General features: G+C 42.4%; 1 protein-coding gene across 1 annotated transcript; it reads left to right on the top strand.

Annotated features, from left to right (window-relative positions):
• The first annotated feature begins 339 nt into the window (after positions 1 to 339).
• Positions 340 to 25,311, top strand: LOC142095100 (proton channel OTOP2-like). The gene is made up of 6 exons (XM_075177882.1): positions 340 to 1,200; positions 10,910 to 11,046; positions 12,729 to 12,787; positions 18,937 to 19,085; positions 20,676 to 21,559; positions 23,363 to 25,311. Exons 1-6 carry the CDS (start codon positions 879 to 881, stop codon positions 23,531 to 23,533), a joined length of 1,722 nt encoding a protein of 573 aa, XP_075033983.1. The 5' UTR covers positions 340 to 878; the 3' UTR covers positions 23,534 to 25,311.
• Positions 25,312 to 26,457: the final 1,146 nt, after the last annotated feature.

Raw genomic sequence — 26,457 nt, 5'->3', positions numbered from 1 at the left:
TATGGAGTTACATGTACTGGATGCTACATAGTGATGTAATAAAAGCATGCCTGTGCTTTTAAAAGAGCAAATAAAAGTTGGATATAACACAAGTGTTTTGATCTAATCGTCTGCTTTGTCTGTGCGCAAGTCTCTGTGCTATATTAAAGTTCCAACTCCTCTGCAAAACATCAAAACTCCCTTGTACAAAGTTTGGTAATATTGTTGGATTAACAATCAGTTCACTCTTTATAGGGGGATGGGTCCATCTCAACCTTTACACCCCCCCTCCCCCTATCATGAAATTCCTGATCAAATTTCAAAATCAGGACTTTGCTGTTAGTTGATGTTACACAACTGCCAAACTCCACCCAAAGACAACAACTGGATGTGAATGTATGGATAAGTGTCAACAACCTGCTTTCCTATAGAATATATACAGAACATGCTAAGACAGGTCTGTACCGCACCTCTGCCTACAGCAATGTCACCAGACAAGTATTCCCATTCACTTCCAAACTTGAAGCAACTGTTTTCAAATATTATCTTTCACCTCGACTTGTGCTTTTTTTTTTTATAGTTACACTACCTTATGTCACAGTGACTTTTAGGATTTGTCTCAGCTCCTCCCAAAATGCTAATGCAATGTTCTGGTATTGAAAGCCACATAATACCCTGGTTAATTAAACAAAGCAAGCAATTATAAGAGAGTGGATGCTGGAACAAAAAAACAGAGAACGAGTTTTGCCACAAAGTGAACACTGGACTCATAAATAGAATGAAGAAGAATTCTTGCAGAAGACAGCACAGCAGACAGACATAACTTCTACCTAGGACAAAGTCATAGACTGGGCAAAGATTGTACCTGCACAGAAAGGATTACACGTTGCCAAGCCATCATGGAAAGTAACTTGTACACCTCCAGCGACCAAGTGCCAGTCAGGTCACCCAGTATGCCGCGGAGACCTCCTGAAGCCTGGAAAAAAGGGGGCAGGCTACTGTCTGGACTTGTGGGCTCCAACGTGCTGCTCTTCTGCTGTGCCCTATTAACCTGCGTGTTCACTGAGGATGTTGACATCTATGAGATTGACTTTCTCATAATACTTACTATCATGATGATCACCTGTGTTCTGTGGATGCTTTTCCAAATCTACTTCACCTGGAAGCATAAAAATGCCATTATGTTTAAGGATTGTCAGGCAGGACCAATATGGATGAGAGGTCAGTCATTTGGTCTAGCATGCCGGCTTTTGGTTTTGTCGGGTGTTTTTGTAGATTTTATGTGTTTATGTTGTGCATGTTCATTTAGTCCTAAAATAACCTTATATCTGTCCTATGATTTTTTTTTTTCCAATAACTGTATTATGTAGCATGTTTATCAGTAATGTGCAATGAGATGCACATCTGAAACATTATTTTATTAACTAAAATAACTTGTATAAGAGCCTTAAGGTTTTGCGACAATTGTTTATTTTTAATTTACATATAATCAATCTTCAGCGCAGTTGGGTTTGTCATTAACTTTTTATAATAGCAAGTATGAAAAAGTTAACTATAGAACTATAGAATTCTCAAAAGCACATTGATAGCCACTGGATTATCTCATAACTCCCAATATGGTACAGGTACAAATCGGTACAACGCGCTGAGCTTACAAAGATGGGATGTGGTGAAGCTGCAGGCCACCGCCAACACCCCTCCTATATAAAGACCCTTGGCATTGCCCATCTGCCTGTGATGAGTGAAACATACCTGCCATCATTCCCAGCAGTTGTACAAAGGTCCTGTCAGGACACTCCAATTAACTCTGTACTGTCACATCTAAATTGGTTGGGAGATATGGTGTAACTCGGGGGCAAGTTTTGAGCCTAGGCACCCTCCATTGCCTGCATTACTGTTGCTATATTTGTGCATACACAGTACGTGTCCTTATGTGTCCTAATCACTGCGTTTGTTTGTTTGTTTTTGTCTGTCCTTGCATAGCTATGTAAGTGTATAGCTCAGTGGTTCCCAAACTTTTTCAGTTCGTGGCACCCTTAGAGTCTCCATAATTTTTTCAAGGCACCCCTCCAAAATAATTACCGAGCAGTCCCGTTTTATAAGTAGTTTGGTCAAAATAACGCAATAAGTATTTAGGTCAGGCCAGAAATTCTTAGTTGTTTGTAAAAATAATATACAAAAATAAAAGAAAAAAGAATATTTTTATATATTTTTTTCAATTATATTTCTGTCAAAGAATAATTTATAGCTAATATTCAGAGGAATAAGATCAAACAAAATAAAACAACAACATGTACAAAAATCATCACACTGTGCCCCTTCACGATCACACTCTGCCCCTTCATCCACACACTCTGTGCCCCTTCATCCACACACTCTGTGCCCCTTCATCCACACACACTCTGTGCCCCCTATATCCACACACTCTGTGCCCCCTTCATCCACACACTCTGTGCCCCTCTTCATCCACACACTCTGTGGCCTCCTTCATCCACACACTCTGTGGCCTCCTTCATCCACACACTCTGTGCCCTCCTTCATCCACACACTCTGTGGCCTCCTTCATCCACACACTCTGTGCCCCTTCATCCACACACTCTGTACCCCCTTCATCCACACACACTCTGTGCCCCCTATATCCACACACTCTGTGCCCCCTATATCCACACACTCTGTGCCCCCTATATCCACACACTCTGTACCCCCTTCATCCACACACTCTGTACCCCCTTCATCCACACACTCTGTGGCCTCCTTCATCCACACACTCTGTGCCCCTTCATCCACACACACTCTGTGCCCCCTATATCCACACACTCTGTGCCCCCTTCATCCACACACTCTGTGCCCCTTCATCCACACACACTCTGTACCCCCTTCATCCACACACTCTGTACCCCCTTCATCCACACACTCTGTACCCCCTTCATCCACACACTCTGTACCCCCTTCATTCACACACTCTGTACCCCCTTCATCCACACACTCTGTACCCCCTTCATCCACACACTCTGTACCCCCTTCATCCACACACTCTGTGGCCTCCTTCATCCACACACTCTGTGGCCTCCTTCATCCACACACTCTATGGCCTCCTTCATCCACACACTCTGTGGCCTCCTTCATCCACCCACTGTGGCCTCCTTCATCCACACACTTTGTGGCCTCCTTCATTCACACATTCTGTGCCCCCTTCATCCACACACTCTGTGCCCTCCTTCATCCACACACTCTGTGCCCTCCTTCATCCACACACTCTGTGCCCTCCTTCATCCACACACTCTGTGCCCCTTCATCCACACACACTCTGTGCCCCCTATATCCACACACTCTGTGCCCCCTATATCCACACACTCTGTGCCCCCTATATCCACACACTCTGTACCCCCTTCATCCACACACTCTGTACCCCCTTCATCCACACACTCTGTGGCCTCCTTCATCCACACACTCTGTGGCCTCCTTCATCCACACACTCTGTGGCCTCCTTCATCCACATACTCTGTGGCCTCCTTCATCCACCCACTGTGGCCTCCTTCATCCACACACTTTGTGGCCTCCTTCATTCACACATTCTGTGCCCCCTTCATCCACACACTCTGTGCCCTCCTTCATCCACACACTCTGTGCCCCTTCATCCACACACTCTGTGCCCCTTCATCCACACACTCTGTGCCCTACTTCATCCATACACTCTGTGCCCTCCTTCATCCACACACTCTGTGCCCTCCTTCATCCACACACTCTGTGCCCTCCTTCATTCACAGACTCTGTGCCCTCCTTCATCCACACTCTGCCCCTCTTCATCCTCACTCTGCCCTTTCCATCATTCTTTTGCCCCTCCATTGCTGTTACCTATCACCATTTCCCTTCTGTTTCTTTAGTTACCATACTTGGCCTTCTTTCTTCTATTTCTTATGTCTTTTCTTCTGTCTTCTTACCAATCTGGCGGCGCCCAGGACCCAGCATCCATCTCTCTCTTGCTGCTTTTCATTGAATATGTTGGACGTGATGACGTCATGCCCGACATTCAGTGAGAAGCGTGGAGGGAGGAAGATGCTGGGTCCCGGGCTATTGATAGATAGATACATAGATATTATCTAGGCTAACAGGGCAATACTATCTCATACTTGGGGAAGGTCTCCCTATCTATGCAGAAGACATACTTGATCAGTACATCATCTATCTTGTGCCACCACCCAGATAGGGAGGTTGATTTATTAGCCGTTCAAAGCCAATTAATAAACTTTCTTTCAATAAATCATATACATGTGTTATTTCAAGGTCTGGTCCATGCAATCCCAATATCGGGGCTCACAAATAAGGGTTATCTGCGCTGAAAAAGAAGAATTCAATCACTTAATTCCAGAAGAGGTTGATTATACAGCATGATGCATGAGAACTGGATGCAACGCACTGTAAAATAGAATGAATAGACTTATGGCACAATTCTCACTTTGGACTGTTTATTGCTTTTCCCTATTTCCTATATAGCACATTGCATTTTACATCTGTTCACAGTCAATTGAATGCAGTTTTCTTACTCTGATGAGTGATGTGGCCGCAATGTCAGCTCTCATGCAGCCCAGAGTATACAGTACAGCCCCCATACCATCAGTATGCAGTACAGCCCCCATACCATCAGTATATAGTACATTCCTATACCATCAGTATGCAGTACAGCCCCCATACCATCAGTATGCAGTGCAGCCCCCATACCATCAGTATATAGTACAGCTCCCATACCATCAGTATACAGTACAGCCCAGATAACATCAGTATATAGTACAGTCCTATACCATCAGTATGCAGTACAGCCCCCATACCACCAGTATGCAGTACAGCCCCCATACCATCAGTATATAGTACAGCTCCCATACCATCAGTATACAGTACAGCCCAGATAACATCAGTATACAGTACAGCTACATGGAGGAACAGCGGCTGGCAGCTTCACAGGTAAGACACTGGTGGCTGCTACCCCTCCATGTCAACAGCCCCAAGCACAGCTACTGTACATAACTGGATGGGGCCAGTTCATGGGAGTTCCACATTATGTCACTCTTTCAGTGTTTTAGGCACCCCATAAACCATGATGCCCTAGTCCCGCCCTGCCCATACCGTGCCCATACCCCATTCCATCACATGCCCCCATATACAGTAAAGCTGTCATGTGCCAGTATGTAGTACCACTCGATTACATGGCCATGTATATGTGGTGGTCGAGACGGATGGGATTTCCTTCCCTTACCTTGTCCTCCAGACACGAGTCGGGTTCCCCTCTGTTCGGACATCCGGTGGTCAGGAGATAAATACTTCAATGAAAGGGACAAGGATTGGTCAAACAACTTGGGTTTATTAAGAATACGGTAAGGATAATTTTGGTAAGCCACCGCACCACTGACCCCTTCAGCTCAATGGTAATGACAAATATTCGTTTGATCAGCATAGAGCACAATAGCATTTAACATATAATATACACCTGGTGAGCATAAGGCACAATAGCGATAACATCTTCAATATCAATAAATCAATTTTTAGGTAAATCACTTAACATTACCATTCATCTAAAACATTTAGTGCACCCATATTATCCCTGGTAACGTTACCATATTTTACACCAGTCCTGGGTTAAACTGCGCACAGGAATTTTGTAGTGTACTGCAGAGGTTTCCAGAAGGGTTAATAATCCCGATTAAGTCTCTGTACTTTCTCTCTAAAAGGTAGATGTTAAACTGTAGGCAGTGTTAAAGATTATAACAAAACACAGGACTGTTGCTCAATTCAGTCACAAGATGGCGCTGTTCTCTCATCACTCTTCCCTCTGACGCTGGGGTGTGTGCAGTACACCGCATTTCTAAGGTGGGGGCTTCTGCAAATGAACCAATTGGGGAAGGGGAGGGAAGATGTAGCGAAGTGAGAACAAAAGAGACTTTGCTTGTTAGAATAGGAGAGACACTAATACAGGGTGAGGTTTGTCTCACTCCTGGTCGCGGGACGGCGCAAGTTTGGTCACATGCATCTTCTGAAGCCTCTGCGGACTTGGCCACTTTGTGAACCCACCCAAAGTGGGATGACATAGGACCTTGGCCCTACCACGTGCGTAGAAGAGTGAAGAGCATGGCTCAGCAGCTGTGATGAGTACTGAACGTAATTGCCATGAGGATGCACCAGAGAGCTTGAGGCATTGACGCTGGTGAGGAATAGAAGAGTGTATCGTGCAATGCTGGGAACCCCCTGGTATTGATGTATAGTGTTACTTATTTTCTTTATTATGTTTGTAAGTGTGTGATTTATATATAATAAAAAGTTTGCTTATTTTATCCACTATTTGCTTAGATAACGTATTTAACCCACGTCGAGATGACCTTGCCTGGGTACAGACGCAGGTGGCACTCTCCCAAGTGTCGCAACTAGTTAGCATAATATTAGAGGGTTAATTGCACTGTTATGCCACTGTCTGCAGACACCAATGCAGTGAGGAGCATTGGTGGGCCTTATTGTGGGCTGAACAAGCAGCAACTTGAGGAGTTGTTTGAGTATCGAGGGGTGAGATATGAACACCGCACCTGGCAGGAGCAAGGTCCAGACATGCTGCTGACAGGACCGAGGAGAAGCGAGAGGCCGCGATGTCCCCCAGCATCCCCACTGAGAAAAAGGTGCATGGAGCTGCCCAACCCACAACCCTGCTTCAGATGTAACCACCTGGGTCATATACAGAGGTATCGCCTCTTAGGACCTATTCCAGAAACTCGCACTGAGTCGCCCATGGTGGCATGCTGCCAACCCCCCTTGTCACAAGCAACAGGAGGGGGAATGCTGTCCTGATACGCCAGAGGCGGAGGTGTTAGCTGGTTACGGGTATCGGGAGAGGTAAGTCCGCTAATTTTCAGCAACATGTGTGAGTGGGAAATAAGAGGTAGTGGGAGTTTTAGGGATTCAGGTACAACCATCATACCGGTGCGTTCTGACATGGTCCCTAGGTCCCAAATTCTGAAGTAATTGTACTGTGCCACCACGCTTGTGGCACCCGTTCAAGTAAATACTCACTGTATCTTATGAAGAGGACCAAGCTAATTTTGGGTGGTGAGTATGATCTCCAGAGGTGAGTGTCAGGAACTATGCACCGATACCACCCTTCAGACGAATAGGAGAGCTACATCTGTGCTTGTGTGTTCATTTTCAGATTAATAAACTACCTACCACTTCACTCTCATTGCTGTTTCTCCACTGCAGTGCGGTTACATCTGAGCAGAACTGGTCACAAACGCTACTACTTTATGTCACTGGTTAGGGACAAGGCCCTGTTGGTAATTGGTAATAGGTGCCCTTTCTTGAGTTAGTTTTTATGTTGGCTTAAGCAGGTGTAAAAGTGTCAATAGTCTGTTCAAAGCTTAGAGTGCAGCCTCAGGACTCTGCTTAGAAATTGGCTTAGTTTAAACCAGTAAGGTCTTATCCTAGCACGATCTCACCCCATGCGTTAAAAAGTGCACCTGTTACTAAAACACTGATGGTTTGCACCACGGTATATGAGTGCGAGATTTGATAGGTGTTGCAAGCTTTGCATAACACCTTAATGGATTATTCATTAATGATTGTATTGACAGAACTTTTGGCTACTGCTTGTAAATTGTGGTCCTTGCTTGTGTTGGAATTGGCACCATTAACAAGATGGGAAAGTCATTTAGTATTTAGAAATAATGTTGTTTGGTAGATGACGCTCCTTTCTGAAACAAATCAAATGAGTTACATGTTTCTAGTGCCGAGCCTAATTGTGTTGCACCAGAGGAGAGGCAAAGGCAAAACAATCCCCCCCCCCCAGTGTAACAATTTAGATACATCCCCATAATATAATTTATTAAACAACTATAGCTACAGTTACCATTTCCTGTAACAAAGGCAACTAATTAATTTTTCATTTGTGAAATTGTCATAACCACGTGATAAGAATACTGCAGTGTGATAAAGTATTCATCGATACGAAAAGCTAATCACAAAAATTCTTGTATTGGATTAAAATATATTTATACATAATAAGTCACATCTAAGGGGTGTTGATACTTACTGTCGGCAGATGACAGACACACCATAACGTCTTGCTTGAAATAAACAATGCTTTTATTGTTCACATTTCCATTAACACAGCATAAGCTTTGTCAGGATGACATCAGGCGGCCCTAACTCTGGTTAGGACACAGTCCTCCTGCCCAGTCACCGGGCAACCTAGGAACAGAAATCTTGCTCTATGAGTAAAGTGGCAAAATTAATGAATGAATTCATCTGAAAGTGAGTGAACAAAACCTGACATTCTCCTGTTTATTTCTGCCACCTACCATGCTCATCATTCATCTCATGACACGGCCACGTAAATATGTGAACCATGCTCAGAACTTGACTAACCCGCATTTCCCTATTTTATATATCCATAAAGTTGTTTCCAGATATACATTTTAACAATGTTGGAATATTGGACAGCACGGTGACTCAGTGGTTAGCACTTCTGCCTCACAGCACTGGGGTCATAAGTTCGATTCCCGACCATGGCCTTATCTGTGTGGAGTTTGTATGTTCTCCCCTTGTTTGCGTGTGTTTCCTCCGGGTGCTCTGCTTTCCCCCCACACTCCAAAAACATACTGGTAGGTTAATTAGCTGCTATTAAATTACCCTTAGTCTCTCTTGGTCTGTGTGTATGTTAGGGAATTTAGAGTGTAAGCCCATTTGGGCAGGAACTGATGTGAATGAGTTCTCTTTACAGAGCTGCGGAATTAGTAGTGCTTTATAAATAAATAGATGACGATGATGATAGTAGGAATAAGTGGAGGACATGGTTCTCTGTATAATATGTACTTTAGGCTATGTACCAACTCAGGGGCAAACGCAGGATTTTTAGAGTGGGGTTTCCATGCCATGCCGCAAGTGTGTATGCATGAGCTTGACTATCATTTCAGACAGTGCTCTCCAACTCTTCCCATCCCCTTCAAATGCATGGGCAATGGTAGCCAACTGTCCTGGTTCTGGTTTATGTGACTGTCCTGCTCAGTCAGGACTTTGTTCCGACTGACAGGATAGTTGGGATGGATGTGCTGCTTATTAAGGATGAAGTGCTTGCATCTAACTGTAGTGCATGTTGTTTGCCGTTAACAAGCAGTACCGTGTAAAGTGGGACCTACATCCCAACTATCGTAGCAGACAGGGCAAATTCCCGACTGAGTGGGGCAGTCACACAGAACTGGGACTGCCCCACCAGAATCAGAACAGTTGGCAGACTGTGCTGCTCCCTCCTACCTACTTAGCCAGTGCTAGGCTGCTCTCCAATCCCTGTTTATCAACTTCCAATATACAGGCAATGCAACGTGATCTATTTTCAGTCCCCCTTCATGAGCAGAGCAGAGTGATGCAGGACATACTGACTGTCCCTGCAGAAGGCACAGAGTCCTAATTGAGTGGGACAATCACCCAAAATTAGGACTGTCCTGCTCTCTCCTACCTGTTCTTGCAGCTTTCACTACCTATTCAATTCATGACAGCTGCCTCAGCTGATATTCCCTTCAGCTCCCCCCTAATCCATTCTCCCCCAAAAAAGTTCAGAGATTTTGATGAACTGGTAACAGCTTTGCAGTACGATGACAGTCTGGCACTGAATCAGAATGCAGATGATTCATTCCGATTAATTTCCAGACTGTCTGACCTTACTGGCTGATGACTGTGTGTGTCCCATATTGTACATTCAATTGTGCCTTTAAAGAGCACTATTTCAGAATACTATGGGACTGATTCATTAAGGAACGTAAATGCTGAAGTGCTGTGTTTTGCATAAAATTGCACTGAGCATGTCCAGAAAAGGACTATACGCCAGTGAATGTAAGTACATCCAATTCAGGACACTTCCGGCAGCCTAGGATTTCATCCCGGGACAGGGTTGGGAAGGGACTTACAGTAAGGGTGTGCCAAGGTTCGATTCAATCTGTGGGCACTGCAAGAACCAGTTTAGCTGCATTTAAAGTGGGAAAGCCCAGGATGACCTGGTATTTAGCTTGTTGTGTACACTTATGCGGTAATATTGTGTACTGAACCAAGTAAATTTAGATCTGTGTTGAGAGAAAGGAGAGCATGCATATTGGCACCGTGATGAAATGCAATTGATGTGATTCACCTAAATGTGATTTTGCTATAATTGAAACTATGCAACTGAATAGTAATTTGTAACTGTAACTACATAAACAGTCTAAACATTGCGCAGGAGTAGTGAGTGGAAATGTATTTGCAACCATATTCGTATTGCTCAATTAAGAATTAAATAATAAATAAAGTGAGATGGAAGATTGAATAAAAAGGTATAAAAATGTTTATTTTTATAGAGACGTTCTGGCACCCAAATTATTGAGACATCCATTTGCACTGTGCCCCTAAGTGACCATACCTGTATCCCATCACGTTCAAAGAGACCTAGGGGTAAATGTATCAAGCTGAGAGTTTTCAAACGGGTTTGAAAAGCCAATCAGAATCTAGCTATCATTTATTTAGTACATTCTACAAAATGACAGCTAGAATCTGATTGGTTGCTATAGGCAACATCTCCACTTTTCAAACCCGCCGGAAAACTCTCAGCTTGATACATTTACCCCATAGTTGTAAATCCTGCATATGTGGGCGTGTAAATGACCATCTGGTTATTTACACCCCCAACCAAGATCTAACCAGGACTACAGCAGGAGGTGCAATGCCAAACCCATGCACCTCAACACCACATCTAGTGTCAGCGGGCTACAGAAACACATTCTGCTCATAAGTGGTACAGCTCTCAGTATAACCTATTCAGCCATTTAAATATGTGCACAAACAATCCCTTTTTTGTGTAATTATATATTGTAACTTTATGCAAGTGCATTTAGGATTGGTTTTTTTACCCCCTAATTTATTATGTGTGCAGGAGGAATCGCTCTGTTTGGCGTCGGCACCCTTGTTATGGCTTGTTTGAAGATCGTACAAGCAGTTGACCAGCTGAGCTGTGGAACACCCATGAAAATGATCCAGCCTATCATACAGGCTATTTTTGTCATTGTGCAGGTGATGCCAGACTTAATACATCATCATCATCACCACTTATTTATATAGCGCCACTGATTCCGCAGCGCTGTACAGAGAACTCATTCACATCAGTCCCTGCCCCATTGGAGCTTACAGTCTAAATTCCCTAACATACACACACACACACACACAAAGAGAGAGACTAGGGTCAATTTTGATAGCAGCCAATTAACCTACTAGTACGTTTTTGGAGTGTGGGAGGAAACCGGAGCACCCGGAGGAAACCCACGCAAACACAGGGAGAACATACAAACTCCTCACAGATAAGGCCATGATCGGGAACTGAACTCATGACCCCAGTGCTGTAAGGCAGAAGTGCTAACCACTAAGCCACCGTGCTGCCCATGTGATAAGGTGTCCACTTCTGCTGTATTTGTTTCATCCTCTGTAATTTTTCCACATTATACCTTTCTTTCTATGTGTGACATGTAAACATTCTGCCTCCTATAATTATTTACCTATTCATAGCTTCATTTACAAAAACCCTCAAATTTAGCTTAGGAGGGGTTTCAGTGTCAAACTGAAAATGTAGACGTGGCGGGATGGAAAAGTGGAAGTGTAAAATTGCGTCATTTTGCACCACCACAGTGACAAAATATCATTTTGGATGATAGCGATGAAGCCAAAAAGATGCGAATGACTGCGTCCCACCCCCTCCCGCCATGCCCCTTGACCGGGATCTCCTGGACTTTAATAATTAAAAGTTGGCAATTATGGTAATAACACATTCTCTCTACCGCCTGCAATTTAACACATGTGGGCCCAGGTGCATGGAGTCGGGGTGTTCGGAACAGAGGCCCCCGACCTTCTGCATCTGTCATGCAGCGATCCCCGTTATCTCGAGGGGCCCTGGTGCATTGCACCAGCCGCACCAATGGTAATTTCACCACTGGTAAGGGGAATGGTCGCTAAACGACCCACGGGCCACCGACAGGAAGAAAGGGGGCGGGCAGCTGCTTTTCGCAACATTTGGGGCTGAGAGGGCCAGTGAGAGCAATGCTAACCACTGTGCCACAGTGATGTGTTGACCACAGACATCATACGAGGAAAAGCAGTGTGCAAGGCATAGCAATAGGGGGTAGTGGGGTAGCAGGCAGCGCCGTGCAGAATCACCCTGGGGAGTATAGCAACATGTCTGGTTCCAGCTTTAATGGTTGGCCACTACAGGCAGCATGCCAAGGACACATGAAGTCATTGTAAGTGCCAAGTGCTGCTTTCCGGGGGCCGTTATTGTGGCACTTACATGGTGGGCAAAACACGTCCAGGAGGTTGAATGTGGCAAATACCTATTAGCCATGTGCATTGCTTTTCCTGGATCGTGTTACTTGTGTAAATAAAGCTTTGACCATTTTTGCCCAATTCTCGTTTGAGAGTTGATATTTGCTAGAGTGTGACAGCAGTGTGCCTGCTGGTCAGCCTATGCCCCCCCACTACTGTAGTAACCCCCCCCTTCCCCCCCCGTAGTAACACATTCCCCTCCATAACCTCCCTATTAACACATCTCTCCCCCTCCTCTCTGTAATAACACATTGTTTTACCCTGTAGCAGCACACCCCAAGCTTACGAAAATATTATGCATATGTAAACAGTAAGATTATCTCTCTTTCCTGTTACATTTGAATATATTTACCTTTAATGTCATATTTGTTTTTTCCTTTTAGACTTATTTCCTTTGGGTGTCCTGCAAACATTGTGTCCAGATCTATATAAATGCTACCAGGTAAGTAACCACAAAGCTGGCAAGTGGCTTCTTCATCCTGATTTCATTTTTTGGTTGCCTTTCAAATTTAACCCTCACTGTTGATCTTGTAATTTAAGAAAATACACGACTGACTTTGCTGCTTGGTGGGTATCACGTTACATAACACTAACCAGATTTTTTTTATTTCATATTTAATTGTGAATTTTCATGTAGTCACTGCCAAAGTGTATATTTCCTTCCAAATGTCATAATTAAATCATTTGTTGACAGATAATGGTTGTCTATCTTTTTAAAAATACCTAGATAACATCAAATAAAGGTAAAATCCACAATTTGGTGGTAGAAAAAAAGAATTTATGCAAGTACAAAAAATGGGTTAAAGCATTTTAAAAAAAAAGTTAGTAATGGGCTTGAGTAAAAGAATGGGGCAACTTTCATCTGATTTTGGCCAGTTTGTGGCTCTCAAACTAACTCCGAACAGGATGACAAAAAACTGAACAAAAATACATTAGAATTATTTTTTTTTGTACTTTTTTCTATTTGAAGTAGAAATAAGATATTCACAAACCAATTTGCTAAGAAACAATCTATTACTCTATTATACTTCAGTACACTGATCTGTGGGAGGCAGTCATCTCTAATTCTCAGCAAAGGATAAAGTATTTTGTATAACAAACTGGGAGAAATTGACTTATCTCTAGTTTGTGCAGTGTGGTGCACAGGATCATAACTGAGCAAGGGGTCACGGCTACATCAATCCTTTACCTTATAGTATAAGGTAAAGGATTGTTTAGTGTTACAAGCATAACAGAGCATTAACTCTCACAACAAACTACAAGGCTACTACTACCTGCTAAGTGTGCAATGCTCTGAAAAATATTCCTTCTGTATATATACTGTAAATCTCTCAAGTGAGTTACTTACTAAAAGAAAAAAAGTGGAAATATTCACCAAGCACTAGCAGCCACCGCAGGCTGTTGTAATACAAATGCATTGCTCGTTTTCCTGTAAAATTTAAAATACAGCTTGAACACCCAAAATAACAATTAACAGTTAACGATTACAATCAAGTCTATCCGCATCCCCTAATATATATATGTGTGTGTGTGTGTGTGTGTGTGTGTGTGTGTGTGTGTGTGTGTGTGTGTGTGTGTGTGTGTATGTATATATCTATCCTCAATTGTTCGAATAATATTAACGACCAACACCAGCAAGTCAGATTACAAAATTACAAAAGAGTTTTAATAAAGAAATGGGCAAATACAAAACATACAGCATGCCTTGTAATGTATATTTTTCTTTGATTGCACACACTTTCCTTGTGACACTAACGCTAAAGTAACAGAGACCAGCTCCCTAGACAGTGGCAACTAACTGGCATAGGTCACGCTATACAAAAGAAAAGGACAGGTTTAAATTGTTTACCCTCCTCCCACAGCCCAAACTTGATGGACAGATGACACACCCACTTGCCTTTAAAAAGGAGTCCTCTGCAGGTGTTCTGTTTGATTGCAGACACACCTGTCAGTTGGCTGCTAGATGTGAAAAGATATGCTTTTAAACCACTTCTGCAGATTGCCAGCTAAATACTTAACTCATTGTTTAGAAGCCTGTGGTGCAGAGCCGTAACTTAAACTTTTAGCACCCGGGGCGAGAAGGAAAACTGCTGCCCCCCTTAGCCTTGAATTTTAAAAATGAACCAAAAATATTCAAAAACTGCGCCCCTTTCAGCAATGCACCCTGGGCGGTCGCCCCCATCGCACAGCTTTAGTTACGGCCATGCTGAGGTGAACCACACCCATTGTCATATGTCCCTTCCCCTAGCGTCACCAAGTAGGCGGACGCGGACTTTGGGAGGAGTGCAAATTTTCCAGGCATTTTAATGCAGAATTCCGGGTCTATGTTCTGCTTAGAACCTCAAAAGTTGCAGTGCCAAGAACCAGCAGGTTACCTTGGCATTTACCTCCTGGTTGTTCTGTATTCACTGCAATGGTGCATGAACAGTTATTTATTAAAAATCATTCTCTGACTAGGAGATAACGGCGCAGAACTTTTGTAGCCCATTTTAAGGCGAAACACTCCATCTCCACGGTTGCATATTTTTGTTCCCGCAGAAGTAACTTCCGACTCAGATACAGGACAGGATTTTCTATTCCAGCCTTCTCCTGCGATAAGGCTGCATCTAAGTCGACACTGGAGGCATTAGTTTGGAGGAAGGACCTCCGTGTAAAGTCAGGTGCTTGTAGAACTAGAGAGGAACAGAGGGCTAAGCGAAGATCTGACCAAGCAGCCTCTGCAGAGTCAGACCAGGCTAACCTGTCTGGACAACTTTTCTTTAATATGTCTGTGAGTGGAGCAGCTCTAGTGGCAAAATGGCTTAAGAATTGCCTGTAGTAACCTACTAAGCCTAGGAAGGTTCTTAACTGCGATTTCTCAACCCAGGAGCAAACGCAGGATTTTTAAATCAAGAGAGAGAGCGAGCTGCTGCACATGCGGCCGTGCATGCGCAACAGCTCCATTTTGGCGCTGCTGTACTGTACAGCAGCCGCAGCGCTGTCAAAGAACTAGAAACCCCCCCTGCATGCGCCCCTGCAGCCCAGGGATCACAGTTCTCGGAAGACAAGGACAAGCCTCTAGTTGCAGGCGAGAAGTGCAGCCTTTGACTGATTATCTTATGTGGTCTTTATTCCTTTATACATCTCACAAGAACACAGTAACAAGCATTCACCTTTCATCTTTATTACCTCTAAAGACATCACAACTTATACTTTATAAAAGAGCAGATTTGTCAGGTTCATTTTCAAGATCCTCTTGAGCCCGCCCCTACTTATCCCCACTGTACTATTTAGGAAGGCAGAAAAAATGGTAGAGAGTGCGCAAAAGCACTTTCTTCACCTACTCACTGTACGGATTTACTTTCTGTGGTTCCCAAAGTTCGAGTGGTGGATCCCGGACGCGAGCCCCCAAGAAATGTAGAGCTACTTGAGGTCTGGCCTGGGTAACAAGGCCTGAGAATATCTGCTACTCTTATCAACCAGCTGGAGAGGAAAGTAAACACATACACAGGTTAACATTTTGGAAAGCTCAGCCAATTCTGCTCTGACTGGTTTGTCTTTGTTATAGCGCTATTCATGATAGCGCTGGGCTCGACCTGGCCCCGAAACCCCAGTGTGAGCTTATATCTCTGACTATAAGCATGGATAGTCAGAGGCCTGGTCCTCATCCAGATCCATATAAGCTCGCTGAGCTTTGCAACTTAGATATGATGCCAGCCACTCATCCCAAACTTCAGGGGCCACTTTGCTCATTTTGCAGCTCTCTCAAAATACACTCGATGCACACCTATGTCATCAGCAGGTGATATTTTTGTTTTGACGTCACTATATATATATATATATATAATATATCTATATATATATCTTCATACATATATCTATCTATATATATATATATATATATATATATATATATATATATATATATATATATGTGTGTGTGTAGGGAGGGAGAGAGAGAGACATTACATGGCTAAAAATATGTGGGAACAGTGGCGCACGCAGGGGGGGTTTCTGGGTCTCCAGAACCCCCCCTTCCTCCGCTAACTAAGTGCCCACCATAGCGGCACTGTACTATACAGAAGCCGCGGCGCTGTCAATTTATTATTATTGTATACAGCACCGCCGCGGACGCTTCTTTGACAGCGCCGCGGCTGCTGTATAGTACAGTGCTGCCGACACGGAGCTGCTGCGCATGCACGGGCGCATTCGCAGCAGCTCTCTCGCGCGTGTTTTGGTTTTTTGTTGGTTTTTTTGGTCTGGGGGGGAACCCCCCTCCCTGACAATCCTGCGAGCGCCCCTGGGGAACACCTTCTGATAGGTATATTGTGCCATTTCAGACACACCCATTGCTAACAGTTGAGTCAAGCATACAGCCATGCAATCTCCATAGTGAAACATTAGCAGCAGAATGGGTTGTACGGAAGAGCTCAGTGACTTTCAATGTGGTACTGTTGTAGGATTTCACCTTTCCAACAAGTCAGGTTGTCATATTTTCACTCTGCTAGAGCTGCCCCGGTCATCTGTAAGTGCTGTTGTTGTGAAGTGGGAACATCCAGGAGTAACAACAGATCAGCCACGAAGTGGTAGTGCGAGTTCCAACTCTAGAAGCAACGTCAGGAGCTTCATGGATTGGGTTTCCATGGCTGAGCAGCCGCACACAAGCTACACATCACCATGCTTAATACTAAACGTCAGCTGGAGTGGTGTAAAGCACACAGCCATTGGTTTCTGAAGCAGTAGAAATGAGTTCTCTGGAGGGACATATCACGCTTCACCTTCTGGTATTCAATTGGACGAATCTGGGAATGGTGGATGTCAGGAGAACTCTTCCTACCTGAATGTGTACCACCAACCTTAGAGTTTAGCGGAGGAGGAATAATGGTCTGGGGCTGTTTTTCATGGTTTGCCCTTGGCCCCATTGTTCCAGAACAATGAAAGCCCCAATAACCACTGATAACCACTGTAAGACCACACAGTGAACACATATTGATTATACTAACAGTCTCCCACACATTCATTCCACCTTACAGTCTATTGTATTGGTAGTGCAAGTTAAGGCAAGAGAAATGAGTCATGACACGTTCTAAAATTTGGTGGTAACGAACCCGTAAGAAATCATTCATCCTATTTTGAATGCAGCTTTCAAGTGTTATCAGCTGAAAAGTACAGTAATAGTGGATAGGTGTGAATGAGCAATTAAAGTCTTACCCGGCTATGTATTGTTTAGAGAACAATTGCACATAGAGCACAGGAAGCGTTATGTCTTATTTTGTGGTTTACCTAATTTATGTGTGTCACTTGGCAGTGTAACTTGGTGGCTGTCTAACATTGAAATATCTTGGTTACAATTATAGCCTTTCTGCTCATTGCCAACTGCAACAAAACAATGGCCTTAATTCTCTTTATAGCTGCCTATTAGGTTTTTCTTTATCTTTACATGAACATAATTTGTTGTGTAACATTTCTAGAATCAAGAGCTGTTCTGTAGGATACATGGCGAGCATAAGTCAAACGCTTCATTAACTTTACTGGCATGCACTCAAATTGTAAATACTTTTTCCACATTCAATAGACGTCAGTTATACTTAGTTGTGTTTATGATGATCTTGGGATTATGGCGGCTACCGATGTGAAGACTTATTCACTTCGCAAATATTTACAAAATGAATCATTGGGTTTCCATGTGTCCATTTATCTAGTATAATCTCAGAAACATAAGCAGGTAGTAATATAATTAACGTTATCTACACATAGATGATTTTGATCAATATCTGTTCTGCTACATTTTTTGGACACTGATTTGGAGTGTGTTGCACACATAGGGGTCATTTATGCCTATCCGTGTCATACAAAGGATATGCCAGTCCCTGCACCTTTTAGCTGATTGCTGTATTTGACGCCAATTGTCTGGAAACATTTGAAAGCTGGCATTCCAGGCCAATCAGGGTGGCACGGGATTGGGTACGAGTTGCATCTAGACTTTGCTTGACGGTGTTGGTAAACGCGCCAGTGGATTACACTACTTTTACACAATAATAATGTAACGATGTAACATACACAACAGAAATTAGTGTCTGAGCAACGTCATTAACCATGTTTGTATTCAATTTAATTTTACTTAATTTATTTGAAATTTAATTTTATATAATTTGTTTTTAAATATCTGTTATTTTCCTCATTTCCTGCCAGAGTCAAAGTGAAAATGTCAATCATTAGACATTTGTTGATTACTAGATGGCCGCAGCTTCATAAAATATACCAGCCACACTAATGGTTTACATACTGTCAACTGTAGAGGTCAACCTGCAAACATCCAATCAGACGCTGCTAGTTAGTGATGATGTCATCATCATCCGTGCCTGATAGGCCTATCAACATTCCCATGAATCTGTGGCTAATTTTGGAAAATGAGAGGTCTATTCTATTGGTGACTAGACTGAGTATGAGATCATTCTAAATGTCAATGACCCTATAAAATATGTAGTATTTCCTGCTATCATGGATCATGGTTTATCCAGGGGGGGGGGGGGGGGGGGGGCAATCTATAGATGTTAATGATTGTTCCTCTGTTACTGTACAATATTCATTCTTGTGTGTCTCTACCCATAGGTCTTTTCTGATGATTCTGTTGACCATTAATCTGATCATCTGGGTCACCGCAGTTACTGAAGAATCCAGACATCATACTCTTGAATTACAGAAGTATCTAGAAAAAAACTTTTCTAATGGCAGCAGTAGCAACGTCAGTGAACATGAAGGTACGTCTTGTAGTTGTCCAAGCCCTCAAATGTCACAGGAAGAATGTTCATTCAATTCGATTTGGATCAGTGAAAGAGCATTGTATGAAAAGAGCTCAGATGAGTCATCTTACTGCTCAGTCACTTAGACAATCATGCCCATTATGTTGTGCAGCAACAATATTGATTATTTCCAAGTGTCATTGATCCCTTGCCCTTCTATAAAGGCACCTTTCTATTATGTTATGTTATTTTCAAACCAAAATTTGTTTTAGAACCCCATCTTTAGTAAAGTAGTTGTATGCTGTTTGTGCTTGTTTTTTTTTTATATTAAAAAGGCTAAATAAAAGTGACTATAACGTGAGATTAACTGATGGCAGTTGCAGAGAAAATAGGATAAATGAATCAACAAAACCAATATTTGATTAAAATAACATTCTTATTGCTCAAAAAAAGGTAAATGTAAAATGTGGGGACAGATTTATAGTAGGGGTAGGACATGTCCTAGATCAACTTTAAATTTCAGTGTACAAATAAAGCTATTACGTATTTGTGTGCTAGATGAAAAAACAGCCAGTATTTAACTGATGTGCAAAATAATAAACTAATTTGCACCCCTGGCATTTGATTAACATGGTTTGTCCCAGAGAACAATTACTCCTTTTTTTGCCTTACCTTCCTTAATGACTCAGGCCCACTGAGTGTAATTCGGATTTATTTTTGAAGGCTTTCACGAGCTCCTGGATGTGCAGTTTAAGGCACCTCTTCGTTTTCCCCACATATTTGAGATTACAGGAACACTCTAACAAATAAATGACTGAAGTGGTTAAACAATTAATACATTTCTGTATTTTAAATTCCTTTGTATTGGAAGAGTCAAAAAAAATGTCTTATTAGAATTTTTTTTTATTATTATTAATATTTATTTATAAGGCGCCACAAGACATCCGCAGCGCCGTACAGAGACAAACAAAATCACAATACAATGGGAGACAGCACAGTACAGAAAACACAGCAACTCAGTACGCTCAATGCACAGCTAGAGAGGGCGGGGAAGGGGGAGGGAGGATCCGCAAACGACGGGGCCCAAGAAGGAGGGCACGGAAGACAGGGAGACCCCCAGGGGGGAGGAGGGAGCGAGAGTGGACGTGGGGTGGAGGACCCTCGAGGAGGAGGGCTAAGTAGCTGGAGAGCAGAGTTAGAAGTGGTGGAAACAGGAGGAGAGATCAATTTGTCACCAATTTACAAATATTACAATTTGAACATTTAAACAAACCTTTGCTAAAGAATATAAATACATGTGAGACGTTTTTGAAGAGAAATATCAAACTCGGTGCCAAAAGGAATTTCAGATTTTTAGTCCTTTTTAAATATGATGTCAGGTTTTTTCTCCACTATAGGACCCAATATTAGAGCCATACGAATGATCTTCCAGTATTTATTAAGAATATATCTAATCTTCTTTTCATCTTTTTGTATCACAGCAACCAGATAGGTCAATGTGTTTCAGTGCAAAATTTATTTAACTAAATGCAATGTCAGAAAATGGTAATTGATTTGTAATTCGCCAGCAGACTTTTTCTAATATGGACATTTCATTTTTCTCTACAGATGAACACGAAAATGTGTTCCAATGTGGGTGCAAGGACGTGTGTACGTTTGGCTCAACTGTATTTAGTTACCTGTACCCCTTTAACATTGAGTACAATCTCTTTGCTGCAGCTATGATTTATATCATGTGGAAGAATGTGGGGCGTCAGATTGACGAAAATGCTTCTCAGCACCACGGACTAGGGCCAGGTGTCCTCCAACATATCCCCTTGCTGGGGCTTACATCTGGTTTGGCCATCCTGATTATTGGTCTGGTGATGTTTATCATGTATGAAATGGGTCGGGATAAAAATCTCAAGCACTGGCTGTCACTGACCACCTTCTACTTCTTCCATGTGGTCAGCCTCGCACTCATGTGTCTGGCCAACCTAGTCGGCATCGTCATCTTCAGACTGGATAAGAGAGGTATGGACAAAGAGAAGAACCCGAGCCGTACACTAGATATGGCTCTACTTCTTGGAGCAACTTTAGGCCAGTATGGAATCTCCTATTACTCTATTATAGCCATGGTTTCTAGTCAACCCATCAACCTCCTCTGTAGTTTAACACTTTCCTACTCTGTGCTGATGATCATTCAGCACTCTCTTCAAAACATTTTTATTATTGAAGGTCTGCACCGTCTCCCTCCCAACAGCTTACTCAGCCCACATAACAGTTCAAGTCCCCCTGTAAGAGAGCAGGAAGCCATGAAGCACATCATTGTGCAGGAGATGGACAATGCATGCTCCCCTACAAGCTCCCCCAGCGACTCAACCCAAACAATCCAACACCGAAGTCAAAGAATGTCAAGAAGAGAAACCCTGACTGCTCACATCAGAAGTCATCTCAAGAAAAGGAAAACAATGAAAGATATCTATTTATTTCTCTTCCTCTGCAACATCATAGTAAGTATTAAGTGTATTGTTACATGTTGTATTGTATATCAGGGCTGAGTCAGCTTATGGGGGTTACCTACTGGCATTAGAGCTTATGCATTTACTAGAGTTTTATATTGCCTGTCGGCACAAACATACAGGTATGGGGATGGAACCTTTTGGTTCCATTGACCCAATACCCACTTCCACTTCTTGTACCTGCAGTGGCACTGCAGCCTCTTTTAGATGCTCCATGCTTCATTTACTCGTCTTCACTGAAGTGTCTTCCATTGTCATCTCTACCACCACCACCCAACCAAAGGTGTAAGCGCTGGTGGCACACATCATGACATTTGGGGGCTGATACAGAGTGTAAAGTATATTTAAAAAAAGTGCACACCAAAATAACATATTTACACCCATATGTAGAGCTATAAACATCTCAGCATGCAGCCGGCTCCGCATCAGCAGCATATGCGCCCGGTTTATGCAAGGTTTTGGTATTGGTGCCAATCATCGTCAGGGTGTAGTTGCACCTGTCCTCTAGCAGGTGCAAGAGAGATGGCATCTAACATGCATCTCTGTGCTGGTCTGCATGAGCCGAATTTGCATTATCACACTATGTTAGTCTGCAACATTGCTCCCACGACCTACCTCTCTAGTCACAAGGAAGCGCAAGTGACAGATACTGTATGTGCAAGTATGCACTGGCGCATAAGTGTGTATTCTCTTTGTAGGCACGTGCAGTGCAAATTTGCACAATTTACACTACGCAAACTGAAATTCAACTTAGCATCGGGCACCAGGTGTCAATGTGCTTTTTTAAAGAAAATGAGTAAGCTGTCTTAAATTGTAATGGAACTAGACACCAGTGACACCACAGTACTGTTATGTAGATATTATAAAATAGAAGGTTGTGTAATGCAGTACAAATGTATGCCAATGCATTTTTTTTATTGTAGATGACCGCGTTAAACCATCCGCTACACGCACCTAAAAATTCGAAAGCACCAATGATTAATGCACTGGGGCTGCCTTACAAGTTTTTAAATTGAATTGCACAATTTTTTTAACAACGTAGCTAAAAAACAGTGGAGCCAGCAGGTCAAAACCTGCGCGGGTAATTTTTTTTTTTTACGCAGCGCCAAGAAAAAAAAAACACGGTCAATTGAATTCCCCCCAATGTGTATTAATTTTTGGGTAAATCTGTGATACCCCCTCTTATTATTATTATTATTATTATTATTATTATTATTATTATTATTATTTTATTGGACTATGTTTGGAATGGTGTGTTGAAACTTCTTGTTCTGTTGCGGAATCTAATGATACAGTGAAAACCCATGAATAGTAGTTTAATTTCATAACACTATCACATAAACATTACACAGCGATACATCATTTATATTCGGGTTGTAAATAACTTTAGAATCAATGAGTACTGACACTAGTACTTGCAGAACAAACCACTAGACACAAGATGGTAAGGGCATTGAAAAAAAAACTGCTAAAAGATAGAATCAGACAAGAAAGAGCACATTTTTTTTGTTTTAAAACAAGAATGTTCACTACATGATTCAAATGAAGTGGGCTAAAACCATTTTCTTTGACTAGATGCAGTACCTAATTATTACCTGTAGGGGCCACTGTATGTATTCCAAGCAAGTTAGAGGTTATTTTTTTTATTTGATTGATTTACTGACAACATGTCAGGCATATTAACAACAACTCTTTAGACTTAGATCAAATCTAGCATTTTATCATCTAGTGATTTACAGCAGTCATTGTCCACAACCCTGTTTTACTCTATTTTTATTTGCCTCTTTCCCACAGTTCTGGATTATGCCTGCCTTCGGGGCTCGGATCCGGTTTGACAATGGCTTGGAAGTAAATTTTTATGGTTTCACTATATGGGCCATAATCTCTAACATCTGTCTTCCTTTTGGGATTTTTTACCGAATGCATGCTGCTGCAAGCTTGCTGGAACTTTACAGCATGTCGTAGAAGATCTCTTACACGCTCAGCAGCTTGAGATACAAGAAGCTTCATTAACATTATTTTTTTTCCTATCAGAAGGACTAGATTTTAGAACATATAAGCAATCGGCAACACAGGACTTTGTTGAACAGCAAACTGCTGCTGGCTTTTTTCTCCATAATGGATGGTTGCAAGTTTTCTGTGCCTGGTCTGGTATAGATCTTCTCCACAACCCAATGTATTGAGGATTTTATCTATCTGGTCCATCCAATCAGATGATTGGTGCACACGCACACAAGTTGCGCCATTATTGTGAGCTGAAGGTATTTAACACTCGTGGCCACTTGCGTTTCAAGAATAGGATCAGGTGCGTTCATCTGCATGTGCAGTACAGTATGGGCATGCAGGCTGAAACAGGATGCTATTACTAAGGCAAATTAATAATAACCACTAATAACTAATTATTCAGAAATAGTAAAAGTTGCACATATTCCAATATTTTAAGTCGCGTCGCATTTCGCGGTTCTGCGATTATAGAATACAGATGTTCTAAGAGGTATCTTGAACCAATGTCAACCCATAGACAGGGAGCCCTCACTGATATGCATAATGCATCCTAACATGAAGCCTAGGAGAGCTACTCATGCAACTTCCTATATTCTACTAGGAGTATCAAGTAGGTAACACTCATCTCTGAGCAAATGCACTAAGTAACCTACCGTTATGTGTCAATCTCTCTATGAATTCTATCGTTAACTTAATGTTTATTTTTAATCATTGAGAACAAATTATTCAATCATATCTTCAGTAAGGTGTGGCCGCTCGATAGTGAACGGATGCAGACTAGGAAAAAGGCACATGTACGCCTGATAAAGCCATACCATTTGCAGGTCGTCATGTGCAAATAGCGGATGATGACAGTCTCTGGCACTGCTTGTGATTGGCTCTTTTTGTGAATGCACCTCTGGCGCTGATTGGTGCTGTATTATGCTTGAGGCAGGTGGTGTAGATTCTTGCATGTGGCATTTCTAAAGCTATGTACACACTACACGGTTTTCGTCCAATAATTGGCTCAATCATATGACCGCTCGTTCAAAAGTCGGGTCAGTGTGTGTAGTGACACGATGGTCGAAAGTCTGCCCAAATGGACGATAGTCACCTCATTTGGTTGGTCGTACCGTTTAATATTTTTGTTCCAATCTCGTTTCCGTTGTGTAGTGTGTATAAACTTCCGATCGATGTGTACGAAATTGCAATCATTGCTCACGACAACATGGCTGTAAAAAGTCGCTAAAGGGACGTCTGCTCTTCCCTTTATCGTCCTAAACAAGGCTAGTGTGTATGCAGTCCATGGACCGAGCGATAGGACCAACGATCGCATGTGAAATCGCTCGGCATAAAAAGTTGGTTGAAATTTCTGTAGTGTGTACCTAGCTTAAGGGCTAGAAAGCTCGAGCCACTGTATCTTGAGATCTGTTCATTGTTGACTACAGGTGTAAGCAGAGCCTATTTGCGTCAAGTTTTACAACTCCATGCAGATATGTGCCTTAAGGACTCAGGCCTCCTGTCTGTCTGTCTGCCTGTGTGTGTCTGTCATAGCTGCCTACTCTCCCAGAAGATTGGGAGTCCTCGCAGGAAGGTAGGCTAGCCTCCAAGATCCCCACAGTGATGCAAAGTTGCGCACACACATAAGTCTGGGTTTATACAAGTACACTAGCCAGTATATGCATACATCTGAGAACAGTGATAAGAATGAAGGTCCTCTTGACTCAAGGGCAGCACGGCGGCGCAGTGGCTAGCATTGCTGCCGCAGAGCGCTGAGGTCATAAGTTTGATTTTGATTCGAGCCCTACCTGTGTGAAGATTGATGTTGTCCCCATGCTTCAGTGGGTTTCCAACCATAGTCAAAAAACATACTGATGGGTTAATTAGCTCCTAACAAAAATGGATCCATGTGAGTGGGGGAAGGGAATTTAGACTGAAGTAAATTACTTCATATTCTCAGCGCAGTGCTGCGTAATATGATTGATACTGTGTAAACAATAATAAATAATAAGTGAGTCAGCACAAGCCTTGTATTACAAGTAGTCCGCTGGGGCCCGTAGTTTACCTGTAAAAAAATACACTGAAATGAATAAACAGACCCTGTAATAAAATCCTTTAAAAAGAAAAAAAACATCCAGACACCAATCTCATACTTGCCTAGTTGATCTCCGTGCAGTTCCCTGGGGGCGTGGCCATGTGAATCACGTATTTAGGCCCCGCCCCTCTGCTAAACCATAACACTTTCATCCAATTACAGCATGGGGTGGGGCCAGGATGACACAATTAGATCTCTGGTGTGATTGATGCCAGTCATTCAGTCCAACTTGGTGAAGTGTATTAAGCTCAAACTCATCTTCTCCTTAACAAAATGAGAGTAGAAATAGCATTTGATTCAAAGCCAAAGTATAAATTAAGATCTTTTTGCACTATGTTATGTTCAATAAATAATAATTGATCCATGCATGTTGCCTTCTTGCCTGTTTTATCTTATTGTGAACAGTTACTATTTAAAATGGCACAAGTAAATGTTATTCTCAATTTTATTTACAGAGAAAGTACTATAGGTCACTGAAATGGAAGCCAAGCGCTTGTCTCTTTCATCTATTCAGAAATAAATAAGTGATACTGTACTTGTTTTAAACTTAAATAGCCAGAGAGCACAAAAGACCGCTCAACTATATGTGGAGGGAGCCTAGATTAGGGTCAAGTTAAATAAGTGCCAGGAGAGCCCACATGTTTGCCAACAAAGGTGCCCAGGTAAATGCCAGAATTACCTAGATTATATTACCAATTGCCACATAAATAAATTTCAGCAGATGTGCCCAGTGCCCACAGCATTAACTACCAGCTGCGGTGTCTACAGGAATAAGTAAAGGCAGCAGATTGTTCTCGCAGCTCTGTAGATG

This window comes from Mixophyes fleayi, chromosome 6 (genome assembly GCF_038048845.1).
Source record: "Mixophyes fleayi isolate aMixFle1 chromosome 6, aMixFle1.hap1, whole genome shotgun sequence".
NCBI classification, from domain to species: domain Eukaryota; kingdom Metazoa; phylum Chordata; class Amphibia; order Anura; family Limnodynastidae; genus Mixophyes; species Mixophyes fleayi.
This window is presented reverse-complemented; position numbering and strand designations above follow the sequence as displayed.